At 52.6% G+C, this 17,765-nt stretch overlaps 1 protein-coding gene across 1 annotated transcript in view; it reads left to right on the top strand.

The window, feature by feature from the left end:
- Positions 1 to 17,765, top strand: part of SYNDIG1 (synapse differentiation inducing 1) — a 57,285-nt gene that overhangs the window by 14,240 nt on the left and 25,280 nt on the right. The window contains exon 2 of the mRNA XM_061209632.1: positions 9,997 to 10,134. Within this exon, the coding sequence (XP_061065615.1) occupies positions 9,997 to 10,134 (138 nt within the window). The remainder of the gene's footprint in view (positions 1 to 9,996; positions 10,135 to 17,765) is intronic.

Genomic DNA, 17,765 nt, shown 5'->3' with positions numbered 1-17,765 from the left:
GGATCCACAGTCTGCCCTCACCGGAGCAACACAGACGTGACTCCCACTCAAGCCAGAGAGGCTTCTGGAGCCTAGGGTGGAGGGCAGGCGAGGGTCCGTGGAGGGAGGTGGCCACCAGCCTCTCAGAGGAAGGCATGTGGTTCCCACCTGCCCCTCCCGTGGCACCAAGTAGCTCCTGCACTTCCTCGGGAATCAGGGCCTTTCTGGTGGGTGGACGGATGGGTGAGGACGGGTGGGTGGACGTTGTATCCCCATAGCTTGTTCCTGGGAGGTGTGTGCTCCACTGGGCCCTCTACCCTCCTCACCTCTCAGCCGAGGGCAGCATCCCTGTGGGCCCTAGTGAGCCACCCGCTGCCAGATTCGCCCGGGAGCCCTTTGCCACCTGGGCCCCGGTGGTGGGCACGCGCAGCCTTCTGACTGCTCAATGCCCCAGCTTTGTTCCAGAAGTCGCCTTTGGCTCCGCAGGTCTCTGAGCTCCTGAGGGCAAGTGTGTGACATCCAACACTACTAAGTAGCTTCTCTGTGGAAACATAAAAAGGACAAACGTGATGAAATACCAGTGTAAAATGAATTATTCATGTGTCATGAAAAGAGTGAATTTGATATTTTTTTCATTTTTCCCTGCAACGCTCACAGTGTTTCCATTAAAGCATAATGAAAAAACAGGGGAAAGTATATGCAATTTTTAATCCCCAAAAGAAAAAAATTCAATTTAAAGTATAATTTTTTTCCTCCTAAAATGGCACATGTGTGAGGGGTTTTTTGACTTTTTATTTTCGAAATAATTTCAGACAGAAGAATTGCAAGAACGGTACAGAGAATCCCTATATGGTTGTCACCCGGTTTCCTTCAGTCTTGACAGTTTACCATGGATGCGTTACCATTCTCTCAATGTACATATGTTTGCCTGAGCTCTTCGCAAGAAAGTGTCAGACAAGATGTCCTTTTACCCCTAAATGAGCCAGCTGTATTTTCTAAAAACAAGTTCAATTATAAAAGTCGGGAAATTAAAATCGTTACAATACTGTCATCTCATCTATAGACCTTACGTACATTTTCCCACTTCTTTCAATATTGTCCTTTATAGCAAAAGGAAAAAAAGTCAGGCCCAGAATCCAGTTCAGGAGCCCACCTTGCATTTTCTTGCTGTGCCTCTTTAGTCCTCTGTAATCTGGAACCTTCTCTGTCACCACCCTCATTCCCTTGACATGCTTGGACAGTACAGGTCGGTTATTTCACAGGGGAGCCCTCCCTCTGGGTCGTCTGGTGATCCTGCTGCTTGGATTCAGGTGACGGCGCTCTGGGCAGGACCGCTGCGGAGGAGACGCTTGCCTCCCCGTGTCGTGTCGCTGGCATGTCCCTGGTGCACGTGCCCGTGACCGGTGGTGACTCCATCCCGTGTTGCAGGCGGTGCCTGCCAAGTGTCTCCTGGCTGAGCCACGTTTCTCTGGAATTGCTAAGTGTCTTGCAGGAGGTGCTGTGTGAGGATGGGCCATCCTGCTTGTCACTGGTTGTTCACCTACTGGTCTTAACGTCCTTCACAAGCTCCTAACCCCACCATTCCTTCTGTATTTATTAGCTGGCATTCAGCTGTGGGGAAGAGTTTTCCCTTCCCCCGTATTTATTTGTAGGCATTTATCACTTCATTTCAGGTTGGACCATTGATTCTTTTTTTTTTTTAAAGATATGGCAATTTATTATTTATTTTTTATTTATTTATGGCTGTGTTGGGTCTTCATTTCTGTGCGAGGGCTTTCTCTAGTTGCGGCAAGCGGGGGCCACTCTTCATCGCGGTGCGCGGGCCTCTCACTGTCGCGGCCTCTCTTGTTGCGGAGCACAAGCTCCAGACGCGCAGGCTCAGTAATTGTGGCACACGGGCCCAGTTGCTCCGCGGCATCGCGGCATGTGGGATCTTCCCAGACCAGGGCTCGAACCCGTGTCCCCTGCATTGGCAGGCAGATTCTCAACCACTGCGCCACCAGGGAAGCCCCCATTGATTCTTACTTTATGTGTTCCTGTCCATCCGTTATGGTATTTACTGTGTGTTTATTCTCACTTTGTTACAGATTTGACGGCAGGCGCCCCTTCTGGTTGGCTCTGTGTCCTTTTGACACACCTTGTCATCCATTAGCCATTTTATCATTATTTCCTGTGCAGAGAGCTGTCCCAGGTCTGTCTCGGATGTTGACGGCCCTGACCCTGAAATCAGCCGTTTCTCCAAAGCGCCCTGGCTCCTTGTGTTGGAGAGCCATATCTAGAAACCAGCGTCCGGGCACTGGGTCTTCTCATCGCCTGGGGGGTGGGCGCGTTGTTCCCAGGCCCTCTGGCAGACCGAGCCAGGAGAAACATGTAGCACATAGGTACATAAACACATCTGTGTAACCATGTGTGCGTACACAGACATACTTATTTTTTATCTACTTATAGGTAGATAGAAACTAAGATCCTCAATCCAATCCAAACAGCTCGCACCACTACCACACACTCTTTTTTCACCTGCACTTTATCCCATGCGGTGGATGCCTCATAGTTTATGTAACCACTGGATGCCTCATAGTTTATGTAACCACCCTCCTTCGAATGGGCATTTAGGTTGTTTCCAGTATTTTGCAATTACATACTAGGTTGCCATGAATAACCTTGAGCATATGTATTTTTCTATTATTGGAGGTGAATCTTCAGAATAATACCTAGAATTGAGATTACTGAACCAAAAACTCAGCACGTATTTAATTGTGTTGCATGTCGACAGATCTGCTTCCTAAGGTGTCACCAATTTGCATCCAGCCAGCCTGTGTGCCCACAGCCTAACTGACAGGATGGCTGGTTGTGCTTTTTCATCGTTGACAACTCGATAGGTGAAACATAGTATCTTAGTGTGGTTTTCATTCTCCTTTCTCTAAGTGAGGATTAGCATCATTCCACCTGGACCAGGTGAGGCCAGCAGAGCACCCAGGCCACGAAAGTTCAGATGCTGACCCTGCACTCACGTGACTCTGACAGTCAAGTCCTAGTTCAAACCAATCCAAACCCACGGTGCCAAAACTATCAATAACTTGGACTTTCCATCTGCAAACTGTAGGTTACCCTATGGCAAATGTAACCATCACCTTATGCAGTTGTACATGTAGCTCATCGACCATCACCTTATGCAGTTGTACATGTAGCTCTTAGGTGCAGAATATCACACGTGGAAATAATGCAGGTTTGAAGCAGGGATTAACATTTAGAAACTGGATCCGCAGGTGATAAATCGACATGCCAGGGCTGGTCTCGGTTGTGACACCCACACCTGTGGTTGATCCTGGAGGGCTGTGTCTGTGTGTATTTCCTGGTTTCTTGTCTGATGTGGGATAAGCCCTGGTCGCAGCAGTGGAAAGCGGCCCGCACTCCACACGGTCTGCTGGGGGCCCCTCTCCCACACCAAGTCCGCTCACTCCCTATAGCTCTGCATGTGTACAGTGCTCATTCCCGGCCCAGGGCCTTTGCACATGCTACCCCCACGTCCTTACTGAGCAAGGAGCCTTCAGAGGGGAATCACAATTTCTTGGACAAAATCTGAAGTCCAGTGAACAACCTGATTATATCCACACTGTGAAAACAAAAACATGACAGTGAAAAAATAATATAATTTCCAACATAGATTGATTGCTTGCTACATGCAGGTTGGTTTTACCTGGTGCGTGTAGTGTTATTTTAAACCAGGTCTTCTGTCTTTGAAAACACACGATGTGTATTTGTTCTTTGTGCCTGTTTATTTGGAGGTAGATGGGATTCATCATCCTGGATGTCCACGTTCCTGTGTGTCCCCATCTTCTCACCCTCCCAGACGTGCGCTGAGTGTGGTGGTCTTGCCCTGATTGAAGTTTTAGGGTGTCTTAACACCCCAGTTCTTCCACGGCCTCTGCAGCAGATGCTCTCAGCCCACCCCCAGGTATCACCCCTGCAGGAGAAGCCCCCTGGCCTGGCCTCTGCCCACCTGAGGACCTTCTCTGGGCCCTGAAGCCTGCCCTGCAATGTGGGAGAACCTCTGCCCCCAGGCACTCGCCGAAACTGCCAGGAGGTGGTTCCCCGGGGGTTCCCTCTACCACATGGCCCCCGAGGTCCCAGAGGGACCAGGCTCCAGGCGCCCACAAAGGACCTGCCTTGGTAACACGCCCTTTATTGGCTCTGGACCGGCCACGTCCCACCTCCCCTCTTCCCTTCCAGCATTTCCCGTGGTCCTCTACCAAGAAAACAAGTGCACCCAGTCCTTGACTCAAGATCTGCTTCTGGGGGAACTAAACTAAGACGGGTCCTGAGAACGTTTTGTAGGATTGTCCTCAGGACCCCTGAGCACTTCCAGATCACAAGAAGGGCAAGTCTTAGAAGGAGCCTGTCATCGTAACCCAACCATCAGATTGAAGACCATAGCTGGTGAGAAAATGGTGTTTAAATTAATTCAGGAAAGTTGAATAACAGCCCCCCGGTAGAATTTAGGGCACAGCGTGTTTAGATACTAAAATATGTCCCCCAGGTTCCATGTTGTTGAGCCCCCAGACCCCTGCACATCTTTGCATCTGTGACCCTGTGTGCAATACACAGAGTGGGTCCCCAGCAGAGACTGGTTTTGATTGATCTGATTCTGGGTAAAGGAGAGGCCAGTGGGCCTGAGGTGCCAGGGGAGCCTGGGTCAGAGGATTCTGCCGAGTGCTGAGGGGTCTGGGCTTCCATAGCTCATCTGCCCACGGAAGACCCCCAAGTGGACACAAGTGGACCGGTGGGGCTACCCCGACAGTACAGGTGAGGGAGTATGGCCCAGTGCCCTCCCTGCAAGGACTTCAGGGCTCACAACCCAGACAGTGGTCAGGAGAGGCACTTCCGTCTGTGGCTGTGGAAGCTCCAGGTGTCAGCAGCACTCACCCACACTCCTCGATCCTCCGACGTGGACGGGATGTTGCACCCCCAGAACATCTGGAGGGTCTGTGACCGGCACGAGGAGGATGGGGGGCTGTGTCCACCTGCCTTTGTCCTCGGTTCTGTTCATCCGCTGCCCTGGGTGAGACAGCCTTGAACCTGACCGAGTCACCATCCTCCCACTGTGGTCCCACCTGAATGGACGGTTAGGACCCTAGGGGTCACAGGAAGGAGAGGAGCCTGGGGCAGCGGGGCTGACTGCCCACGTGGAATGAGGGCCTGGTTCCTCCCATGTGCTCGGGGCAAACCCTGGAGGCTGGCTGCTTCTCAGGTGCTGTCCGTGTCGGCTAAGGGCACTTGGGAATTCTTCATGCATTCAACACGTGTGCTGTTGGTACCTGCTATGTGCAGTCTGTGTGCTGTCCCATGTGATGGGCACTGGCCACCTGTGCCAGCTGAGCCCCGGGCAGGTGGTAGGGTGGCTGAGGAACTACGTCGGGCATCTTTGATTTGGGTAATTTAAGTAGCTCCGTGGGGCGGTGGTGCCTTGCTGGTCAACACAGACGTGGGCTCCGTGGGCTGAGGCCTCTGATCTTGACCCTCAGTGACCTGGTGGGTCTGACCTGCATCTCAGGGAGCTTGGGTGCTGTGCTGAGTTCCTATCCTGCTCCGCCAGCTGCTCCTTGGGCCCCCGACGCAATGTCTCCAAGCAGGGCCTCAGGGAAGCCCTGAGGGATCCCACTCCACGGGAGGACGAAGGGCGGGGGGACCCCCCACCTGTCAGCATGTCTGCGTCTTGGTGAGTTTCATTGCCCAATAACCTTGCTTATTGTAGAAAAACTATACCCCAGAAATGCAAAAAGAAAAACAAAAACAAAAACACTGATATGCCCGCCATCCAGAAGCATCTTAACTTCTGACTTTCTGGAGGAAATATGACTTCTTCCACTTTCTACCCTGGTTTTTCCCTCGGTTATTACAAGCATCTTTCCAGGGCAATGAATAAACATTTACGTCATCATTTTCCATGACCACGTAGAGTCCTCTGTGATTTTGCTTTTTTTTTTTTTAAACATCTTTATTGAAGTATAATTGCTTTACAATGGTGTGTTAGCTTCTGCTTTATAACAAAGTGAATCAGTTATACATATACATATGTTCCCATATCTCTTCCCTCTTGCATCTCCCTCCCTCCCATCCTCCCTATCCCACCCCTCTAGGTGGTCACAAAGCACCGAGCTGATCTCCCTGTGCTATGCGGCTGCTTCCCACTAGCTATCTATTTTACATTTGGTAGTGTATATATGTCCATGACACTCTCTCACCCTGTCACATCTCACCCCTCCCCCTCCCCATATCCTCAAGTCCATTCTCTAGTAGGTCTGTGTCTTTATTCCCATCTTGCCACTAGGTTCTTCATGACCTTTTTTTTTTTTTCCTTAGATTCCATATATATGTGTTAGCATACTGTATTTCTTTTTCTCTTTCTGACTTACTTCACTCTGTATGACAGACTCTAACTCCATCCACCTCATTACAAACACCTCCATTTCATTTCTTTTTATGGCTGAGTAATATTCCATTGTATATATGTGCCACATCTTCTTTATCCATTCATCCGATGATGGACACCTAGGTTGCTTCCATGTCCTGGCTATCGTAAACAGATTTTGCATTTTTGAAGCGGTGTTGTCGGGAGCACCGTTCAGGCTCCACAGGGAATCCCGATCCCGAGTCCGTCCTGGTCTCCACCCGCCGGCCCCGCCCAGGCCATGCAGAGATGCTCCCCAGCATTAGCCAGCAGAGAAGGCCAGGGGATGAGGAGGGAGTGGGGCTCCAGGGAGCCGGGCAGTGGCGAGGGGACAGTGAGGCCTTGAGAGAGACGAGGGACAAGGCCGAGCCCCTGCACCCCTTCACCCTCATGGCTGTGCTCACAGGGCTGATGTGCGTCCCGCCTGGTGCTATGATTATCCCATTCAATCTTCCCTAGGAAGAAACCCCAGGGGACAGAGAGACAGCTCCCTGCGTGGAGGTCATGGACAAGGGCGGACTGTGTGGGCAGTGGGGGGCTGGGGGAGGAGGACAGCAGCCCCTGTACTGCTCTGCCCCCTTGTAGCATCTGTTCCTTCTACCATGTGAACTGTGAACGTCTCTGGAAGCGTCCGCCCTGCCTTGCAGATATTCTAAGCTAATGCCCCACGAAGAGGATTTTCAGAAACAGCTGCTGTGCCTGGTGTGTTTTCTCTACTTGGTTTGATGGTGTCTCCATCGCCACCTGCCCCCAGGGTCCTCCTCTCCTCTCCTCTATCTGCTGGTGCGATGCCCATGGCCACTTGTACCCACAGCACTGCCGTGGATGGGAGGGAGATGGTACAGAGAGCTGGGCTGTTTTTGTCTACTCTGTCATTTGTCTGAATTTTTAAAAACCTATTTTAATGAAAATTGACTAGTTATTTTGGTGCCATGTAGCCACAACTTTGCAGTTTACAGATGTGGTTCCCTTAGGCGCTAAAGAAAAATCTGTGAAGATTTCGGGGGGGAAACTTTGCTTCACAGGCATGGTGGTGTCATTTGAAGCTGTTTCCAAAGATAGGGGTCGACGCCCAGGCAGCCCTGTTTGGTTTGTCGCCTCAGCTCACACCACACTGCTCTCTGATTGGGGAACTTTCCACTGACCACTCTGGCCACTGGCCACCTCGTTGCCTCCATGGAACAGACCAGTCGAGAAGTGGTTATCAAAATCCCGGGGCCAAGGGGTACAGAGAGGACACCCCAGCTTTAGGCAAGAAGGAACTAAGGCCAGTGGGGTTGATTTGTGGCCAGATGCTGGTGTCCAGACAGCTGACAGCACAGAAGTCTGGAGTAAGCGGCCACTGGCCAGACAGTTCTGTGGTTTGGGGACACTGTAACCGCCCAGATCCCAGCAGTGTCCTTTGTAAAATAGAAGTAACACGAGAAACAGCCGCAGCAGCTACTTCCAGATGTGGAGTCAGAATCCAGCCAGTCCAGGTATTTAAACCCTTAGGAAACTAAAACAAAACCAAAAAACCACAGAAGGCAAAAGCCTGAACAAGTACCCACAGACAGAGCTGTCGCTTGGGTGCAGCCAGACCCGTCGAATGACGCGCATCCACTGGGGGCTCTGTCCTTTGGCCCCGTCCTCCGTGTCTCTCGGGGGCCTCGGATCCTGCCCTGCAACTGTCGCTTCAGGGTCCCCTCCCCAGACCCCGTGCAGAGGGCCATAAAGGGCATCTCGGCTGTTCCAGCCCAGCCCTGAGGCTCCGAGCTTTGTGCTCCCAGAGTGGACACCATGGGCCTCCTGGGCAGCTCGTCCTGGCGACCCTGCCTGGCCCCCTTCACCCGGATTGAAGGTTCTGGCCTCCCTGCGGGCCGGCAGATGTGCGTCTGCCCCTCAGCCCTCAGTCCCCAGATCCCACCGAGCGAGATGCCTCCCTGAGGGATGCTCGTTCCCTCTCTGCAGCAGTGAGGATGGGCCTTTCCCTTTCCGTTTATTGTTTGGGAGGTGATGCTGCAGAGGAAAGACAGGAATTCCGCAGACCTGGCCCAGCGGAGGGGAGGCTACAGGGTCCTGGAAAGATGACCCCAGGGACGGTGACCAACCAGGGCAAGAGCCTGCCTTGCAGGAAGGAGCTGGTCCTCACTGGGAAGGGATGCCTGGGAGCTTGGGACCCATGGGGTGCATGCATGTGTGTGTCTCTGTGTGTGTGTGTCTGTGTGTGTTTGTGTGTCTGTGTGTGTCTGTATGTGTGTGTGTCTGTGTGTGTATTTGTGTCTGTGTGTGTTTGTGTGTGTATGTGTCTGTGTGTGTACATGTGTGTCTGTGTGTGTGTATCTGTGTGTGTCTGTGTGTGTATTTGTGTCTGTGTGTGTTTGTGTGTGTATGTGTCTGTGTGTGTACGTGTGTGTCTGTGTGTGTATCTGTGTGTGTCTGTGTGTGTATGTGTGTGAGTCTGTGTGAGTCTGTGTGTGTTTGTGTGTGTGTCTGTGTGTGTGTGTCTGTGTGTGTCCATGCGTGTGTATCTGTGTGTGTGTCTGTGTGTATGTGTGTGAGTCTGTGGGTGTGTCTGTGTGTGTTTGTATGTCCGTGTGTGTGTGTATCTGTGTGTGTATCTGTGTTTGTGTCTGTGTCTGTTTGTGTGTCCATGTGTGTGTGTCTGTGTGTGTCTCTGTGTGTTTGTGTGTCCGTGTGTGTATCTGTGTGTCTATGTGTGTTTCTGTATCTGTGTGTGTACGCATGTCTGTGTGTGTGTATCTGTGTGTGTGTCTGTCCATGTGTGTGTACGTGTGTGTCTATGTGTGTCTATGTGTGTGTCTGTGTGTGTCTGTGTGTGTATCTGTGTGTGTCTCTGTGTCTGTGTGTGTGTGTGTGCGCGCCTATGTGTGTATATGTGTGTGTGTCTGTGTGTGTCCGTGTGTGTGTATCTGTGTGTGTGTGTGTGTGTGTGCATGCACATGCGGAGGGCGGCTGGGTACTGTGTGGACAGTGCATCACCCACTTCCATCCTGGGCCCCTGGAGAAAGTCGCTGTTTGCGATTGGGGTGAGCCCCTCCAAATTCACCTGTTTTCTCTCAGATGAGACACAAACAGTCCAGCAGGAAGCTTCAAGCACAGGCTGAGTAGAGGCTCTGATTGGCAGTTTTACATGTGTTTGATTAACCAAAACAGGAGGGACACCCGGGCTTGAGACCAGGCCCAGTGACGTCCTTACTCAGATCAGGGTCTAAGGCAAGAAGGGGGTTCTGGGCAGGTCCTGGCCCCGACACCTGCCCTGCCTCGTCCTGAAACCAGCTTGAAGTCTTGGAACAAAGAGTGGACTCCAACTCTGCCTGTGCACTTCCCACCCAGCCCCATCCTCCGATGGTCAAACCTTCATCCAGCTGTCCGCACCCCATCCCAGAGATCCGCGGGTCTGTGAGGTTAATCTCCCGTGGAACAACCCAGAGCCCATCCTCGGGGTTTTTCTCTTCCTGTGGGGGACACACACTTGCCAGGAGGGCTTGCCAGGCCTGACCCCCGCTTCGGGGATTGATGGAGAGACCCCTGGTAACCCCGCTCTCCCTCCCCATCTCTCCCGGCAGAGCGACTACTCCAGTGACACAGAGAGCGAGGACAACTTCCTGGTGATGCCCCCGCGGGACCACCTGGGCCTTAGCGTCTTCTCCATGCTCTGCTGCTTCTGGCCCCTGGGCATCGCCGCCTTCTACCTGTCCCACGAGGTAAGGCCTCCCCGTGGATCACGCACACGCGGCTGGCGCACCCAAGCCATTGAGGAGAGCCCGCTCGGGGGCGGAGGGCCACCTGGGGGGACCGGGCAGGGGGGACCCAGCCTCACCCCATCAGGCCCGGGATGCATCCTCTGACAGCGGCCACTGGGAAAGCAGCGGGTTGGGAGCCTGCCCTCCACGTCAGCGGGACTGACCCCGTGTTGGGCGCGGACTTGGTACATACTGGGAACGGAGGCAAAGCGGGTTTGGTTTTCTTTGTGAAAGGCTCACACATAAAATAGAGTCCAGTCTTGCAGCACCTGTGTGCTTATCCCAAACTAAGGTTCTGGAGGAAACGGCCTGTCTTGGTGGGTAACCATGCCCTCCATGCTTTAAGAGGGTCGATTCCCAGCCCTTTTTCACAGCAAACGTCCTCCATGTGCCTTCAAGGAGCCCAGGTTTTGAAAGATTTCCTCTAGCAAATGGGGAACCTTCATTCAGAAATCGTCTACATTCCCGTTTTTATTAATCAAAGGAAGATGTGTACTTGCCAATTAAAGCATGAGTTTCAGCATCACCCGTCATCCCCACCAGACGGGAGAGAAAGGCAGCCCCTTCCGCTGGCCCCAGAGCCCACCGCATCCTCAGGGCACTCCCTCTCCAGTGTCCAGGGCTCTCGGGCCTACCGGCCAGGTCTCACGCTTGAAGCACTGATTCCTCTGGGCTTGAGAACAGACCCCTGGCCTCTCACCGCTTCTTGCCGCTGTCTGTACTGATTCGGTTTGTTGGGTGAGTGGAGAGTCCCTTTATGCGTGTTCCTGTGTCCCCTGCCCCCCCTCTCCTGACCCCACGAGGAGCAGGGGGAGAAGAGGACCCACTGGTGGCCCCCTGAGGGCAGGCACCTCTTCACAGGGACACTGAGAGGCCCCAGCGGCCCTTCCAGGGGGACATGGCGGGGCCGCTGCTCTGAGGTCCCGTCTCTGGAGGATGGACAGGTACGGGGAGGGGTGATGGGGACCGTCCTGCACCGCTGGGGTTGGGTCAGGTGGCTGTTCCACGTCCAGCTTTGACCTGGAGGATCTGTCTGAGCTTCTCTTTTGTGACCTTGTCCCACACATGCCAGAGGCCTCTGCTCTGGGGGCACAAGCCGAGGCTGCAGAGCAAGACTCCGGGCTGTCAGGGGCCCGAGCAGCTGTGGGTGGAGCGAGGCCGGGATCTCCCAGACCCAAGCAGTGGCCGTGGTCGCTGCGTGCACCAAGGATTGGGACGCACAGCGAGACCCAGACAAAAGTGCATGGGCAGATGCCCTCGATGTGCAGACGGTGTCCCCAGAAGACCCCAGGCCCAGAGCCCAGCGCCCCGTGTCAACTGCGCCCTGAGCCTGGGTTAACGCGCTGCCAAGAGGCAAGAGGGTTTCACCAGGAGAAGGAAGGTCAGGAGGACAGAGCCCAGAAAACCAGGGCCCAAGTGTAACATCGGCCTCCTCCTGCATCCCAGTCTTGACACATCGAGGGGTGAAGGGGGCGGCCCACCCCCAGCCTCCCAGCCTGGCCTGCTGACAAACCCCATCACCCCAGGGGGTGCCCTCCAAGCCAGAGCTGTGTTCTGATTGCCAAGTTGTCAATGGGGCTAATATTTTTACCATGGATTCCACAGGGCAGATGCTCCCTGTTCAAGGAGATGCAAGTGGACATTGGTGTCACTTGTCACCTGCCGGCAGAGGCCAGGTGAGCCCTGGATAAGCAGGGGCTGGGGGGGGGCACCCAGGAAAGGTTGTCTACGTGCTGGGATGCAGAAGTCATCCCTGGTCTCGGCTGCCCAACGTACCCTGGGGGAGGCCTGTCTCTGGAGCAGGGCAAGCCGTGCACAGCATCCTTGTCTAAAAGATGGTAAATATAATAAAACTCCAGCCACAGTCGAGGAGACTGGCATGAGATCCTCCTTCTCAGAAAGTAACGTTACCCTTCACACCTTAAGAACCTCCTAGACTCGGGCCTGCTGAGTCAGGATGTTCAATGCCTTTGATGGGAAAGGATTCTTATCATCTGTTAACAGCAAATGAAACAGTCTCCGTGGAGGCTGCTGGTCACATTCTCAGGGGTGAAGAGCCAGCTTTTTGAGGCCTGCGGGGTTACCTTTGCTGTTGGAATTAGAGAAGGGGCTCTGGGGTCCCCGGCTCTCAGTCCCTCTTTTTCTTGTGCTGTGAGCGTGGACTTCCCCTCAGTGGACACATCTCCACGGGAACTCGTGGCTAAGACCCTGGCACGCGGGTCCCTTCAGGGTCAGCGTGGTTCTGGGCTGCACTGCAGGCCCAGGAGGCTGGCAGCCCCTGGCGCATGGCGCTCCAGCCCAGCCTTGAGCCTGCCAGGCCTTCTGTTCGTGCCTCTTCAGCCTGACTGTAGATGCAGGAAATCGGAATTGGCGGCACACACGTGGGTCCCCAGGTCAAGGGACGCCTGGAAGGAGACATGGGATCTTTTCTCCAACAGATTTTATGATTCGAAAAAGGCCTCAAGTAGCAGCAACAGTGGTGGTAAAAGTGTCCGAGAGGTGGGCAGCACCTGCACCTCTGGGCCCTGGCCTGCGTTGAACACCGCACACCTGCCTTCTTGGGTGGTCCTGGCCAGCAGTGTCGACACCCCCAGCTCAGTTAGAAAGGCGTGTTGTCTGGCCCACCAACCCGCTACATCAGAGCCACTGGGGGGGGGGGGGAGGGGGCGTGGAAACGGCTTTTGAACAAGCCCTCCCCCCGCTCCTGATGCTGCCGTAGTCTGAGCAGTTGCACACGCGTGATCTCATGGGAAGTCCGTGACAGGGCACTGCCATCGCGTCACTTTGTGGCCATGGGATCAGGGGTCAGTGAAGGCGATGGCGTCCTGAGGCCAGACCTGCTGGCGGTGGGCCTGGCCCCAGGCCTCAGTGTGGAGGCCTGAGTGCAGCATTTGTCCACAGCTTCATTTTACTCCAGTGCTAATCATTTGATCCGGCTCCCGATGCAGGCACGTTTTATACACTTTTTATAGAGGAAAGTGTTGTGTGTAGTTTTGGTGGGTCCACCCAGAAAACGATGCTCTGAATGATGTGGAGGATAGAAAGGAACCCAAATTTGCTGTGCGATGGCTGTGAGCTAGTTGATGTACCCACTTTATCTTATTTAATCTTGGCAATGAGTCTGAAAGGTGGGAATTTATTATCCCCATTTTATGGATGAAAAGACTGACGTTTCAAGGGATTAAATAACACAGAAATCAGAGAGGTAGCAAGTATGGATACATGATGCAAATATCAGTGCTTCTAACACTTAAAATCAAATTTCCTGCAATATAACTTTGACTTTTATCTGCAAACAAAAATAGAAGCACAGTTCTCGCTTCTAAGTCTTCTGTCCTCACCTGCTTGGAGCGTGTTACAGTGAGAAAGAGAAGCCTTCTAGACGGGATTGGGCGCTTACCTGGGCACCTTCACCAGCGGGGCAGGTGTGAGCTTGAGACTGGAGCTGGAAGACCCTCTCCGACTCCCCAGCCCACCCCCGCTGCCCCGAGGCCCTGGGTCTGGAGCTCACGCTGGCGCGGGAGGCCTGAGGGCTCCGTGCACTGCGTCGGCCTCAGGCATCTTCTACATTTGCGCATCTATTATGTCTTGATTTCATTTCCTAAAATGTTTCTTTCCTTTCTTAACTGCACTCTTATAACTATAATTAAATGAGAAAAGGGAATTAAGAGTCAGATTATGAATTTTATGAATAGCACCAGCGTTTCAAAGTATTAATATTTCCTAAAGAATCTGTAGCTGTCTTCTGCAGAAGGGTCACTAGTGGTATCATCAGAAGCAGAAATCTATATTTCTTCTACAGAGACTGTGTTCCTCTTACAACAGGAATGTTTTTTAGTTAGAAAATTGAAGGCTGGGTTGAGGAACTTAGATTTTCTGTCACTTGAATTCCCGTTCCTTCCAGCGCTGACAGGAACTTGCCCTGGCTCTTTGCATGAGCGGCCTAGTGCAATGGGACAAACAGAACAAAGCCCATGGGAGCCTTATTCAGACTCAGAAGTGGCATCGCCGTGTGAATAAAGGTTGGAAAGCCCCGGGCCTGGCCCTTCGAGGGGCCCGCCGAGTCCCGGCTGCATGTGTGTCTGATGCAGAGACCTGCACACCCGTGTTCTGTTCAGTCATTTCGTAAAGATGAACCATGTGGCTTATAAACGTGGCATCTCCTGAGGGTGTCCAGACCCAGCTGCGAGGAGTCACCATGACTCAAGATCAAGTCAAGCTGCTAAACGCTCTGGGCATGCGCCCTACGCAGGGCTGTGAGCAGCCAGCACGAACCCCTTCTCCTCTGGGCTCCCTGGAGACAGTGCCGAGCTCCCTCCTCTGAGCTGCCCACCAAGGAGGGGCTGCCACCAGTCGTAGGCTGAGGGCTCCCCCCAGGAGGAAGCAACAGAGACAGAGGTGACCTGGGGGGCCAGGGAAGACAGGGCAGGGCCGGAGAGTCTTGAACGCAAACTGGAGTCGGTCTATTAACTGAGCGTTTTAAGCCAGAGAAGAAGGGTGGGAAATACAACAGCATAAAGGGTGGTCAGAGGGCACTGCACGGAAGCAGCATGCTCTGGAATAGAGTCAACTCAGAGCAGAAAATCCTTTCACAAGGAAGCAAGCAGACACATGTGTCAGGCACTGCGGGGCCTCTGTGGATTTCTGCGGCGCAGCCTCGGGGTCGCATGAGACAGATGAAGCAAGACGGGCCCGTTCACCTCCCTCCGCCCTCGCATCTGCCAGGAGCTTAGTTACAACAAAGCCTTGACTGGCAGATGCCTCAGATGTTTTTAGGAGCCGTCACCTGTCCATCTCTAACCATTCATCTCACCAGCGAGACCGGCATTTCCCTGTTCTCCTAGCTAAACCTTGTCACAAACAAAGACAGATTTTTGAAATGCTCATTTTTTTTTTCAAAGTTGTATGCTTAGAACAGGTGCATTACATAAAACTGGACCCCGTGTCCTCCACACACTGAGTGGTGTGGTTTATAATCATCCATAGGTCTGGAGGAAATGTTGTATGTATGTCACCATGTACCTCTTTTGTCCTCAAGTTCATTATTCTCGGATGCCCCGTGATTTATAGTAAGTTGAGTACCGCCCGGTGACTGCGTCTGTAAGCACTTGCAGATTCAGAATTAGCTCAAGACCCAACTTCACACGTGAGAGTCACGGGTCCTCTAACAGGTGGAGTTATCATCTGGTTTAGCAGGGTCACTAAGTACTAAAGGCATGAACTCTGCTGGAGTCACAGAGGAGGACCTGGCAAAGCCCGTTCCAGCCCCAGGGGGTGTGGAGAAGCAGGAGTGATGGGACCACCTGGGAAGAAAGATGCTACCAAGGGGGTGAGGGAGTGGGAAGGATTTGGACCAGGCCTACCTCTCCCCCCCAGGGTTATGGTGAGGGGACGGCTAGGCTGCAGGAGCCCCACCAGGCACGGGAATGGCACTGACTTTGCAGAAATGGAGTATAAACATGACTAGAAGGATGGCCCAATATGTCAGATGGATATATTTTAACCTGTATCAGGAACACATGCAACGCAGCTTAATGGTCATGGAGTGATCACCCTCCCCCTCCCCTCAGCCTTCTCCCTCCTCCCCCTTCTCTCTCCCTCCCTCCCTTCCGTCCTCCTCCCTCGCTCTCTCCTGCCCCATCTCTATCTCCCTCTCCATATGTGTATTTGATATGCTGATTGTAGCTTCTGAGAGCTGTTTTGCAACTTCTGGATCTAAACAATTCTGTATAAATATTAATGATCCGGTGCAGCCAAGACAAATCAGATTTCTGATCTATTTTTCTTCCTCCGGAATGCATGCTGGAGATGAGTCACTGATCTCAGCTTGTTTTGGTGGATAGATGAACAAATGTATCATATCTGTTCTGTTTCCTGGAGTGTATTAGATGGATTTTTTGCAGTTATAGTTTATGCATTGTCTCAGTAATTAGTATCTTGATTTTGTGATTGTTTGTCTGGAGCAGAGAAACCCGTGCGTTGATCGTCCAAGGGCAGAGCCCACACAGTGCCTGAGAATCCAGAGTTAAAATCCCAGCGTGTGTCACATTCTTCCCTCTGGCCTCATGCTCACCTCAAATTACGTTTGCAAATGCGTGATCTTTTTGCTTTTAGATGATGTATCTAAAGCTCTGAGGACATAGCCCGTAAAAGCATGGTTGGTCTTTTCTTTCACATCTCTTCTGAGATTGAGGCTCTGCACAGGTCCTATGACATCCCAAGGACCAAACAAAAGGTGCAGTCCCAGGAGCTCCTGCTTCTGTGCAGTGACCCCGTGGCTTCCGTGGCTTTGCCTCTGAAGGCTGAGTCCAGCCTGCCCAGAGCCTAGACACACTTAGCTGAACATGCCCTGGTCCATGACAGACACCAGTCTCACCACAGGCGTCCCTGGATGCGGCCATGGGGAAGGCCAGGCCACTGATCCATCTCACTGTCTGCAGCACGAAGCATCACCTCACAGGCAGGACAGCACCTCCTGTGTCTGGACTCACAAGTATAGTGATGCCAACAGAACATAGAAATTCAGGAACAGTTGTGATGAGTCACTGGTTGATGAGCACATCATAGATTCTCATGGGAATTAGGGTCATTTGGGGTACATCTCTGATGTTTTGCTGTTGACAATAATGGAATTTAGTCTTTCTCACTGAGAGACCCCTCAGTGGACTACCTCACCCGTGGGGCCAGCTAGCTGTACGTGGGAGTTAAAAGTACTGATGATGTTACACCTGCACCTTGGCTGTAAAAACTGGTGCAACGAGAGGATGGGACCCTGGCTCAAGACTCTGGGCAGGCTGCTCTCAGCAGGGCCCCTCTTTTCTTGCTTCCTTGATGAGCTTTGGCATTTTCTGGCACTTGAGGGTTGCATGAATCCCAGACATAGAGCCTAGAAGATGCTGAATTTAGAGCTGGAAAATTACCTTGAGCACAGCATGTACTGTGACCTGCAGAGCATGTGTGTAAAGCTCCTCATTCTTATTTTTCCTTCTCTCCTTTTAGACAGGGGATTCTTCATTTCTAACCTTTGATTTTATTTAAATGATTGATACATATAAATAGGAAGGAGTCCTTGAAACACAACTGCAGCACGTGTTTACTTTGGTCTGAGCTTTGCGTTGCGGTGATGTCCACACACACACAAGGGCAGGGTCGAAGGAGCCCCACGTGCTCAGCATGAGCTGGTTGGGGAGAGCTGCCTCAAAAGTAATTCAAAGATAAATGATAAAGCAGCGAGTTCTTAGATGACATGACGCAGATTGCTTAGGGGATGCAGGAAACAGCAAGACGTGTAGGTGGAAAGTATCCTTTAGAACTGGCCCTGAGCTGAGAGACAGCAACATGCAGGTGGTGAATTTGGCCCTGGACCCTTCCCATCCCCCATCCCCCATCCCGGCACATCCATGGTTCTCCAGGAAGTGCCACAGTCTGGGTCCACTTTGGCCCATCTCAGTCCCACGTGGACAGCATCACCCCTCAAGGCCCCAGCACTGCCTGCTTCATCCAAACTGCATGGGGGTTTCAAAGCCAGCCTGAACCCCAGAGCTTCCCCATTAGCCCCATTCTGCCATCACCCCAGCCTCCTGCCACTCCTG

This window comes from Eubalaena glacialis, chromosome 13, assembly GCF_028564815.1.
Source record: "Eubalaena glacialis isolate mEubGla1 chromosome 13, mEubGla1.1.hap2.+ XY, whole genome shotgun sequence".
NCBI classification, from domain to species: domain Eukaryota; kingdom Metazoa; phylum Chordata; class Mammalia; order Artiodactyla; family Balaenidae; genus Eubalaena; species Eubalaena glacialis.
The sequence above is the reverse complement of the archived record's forward strand: the minus strand, read 5'-3'. Positions and strand labels throughout refer to the sequence as shown.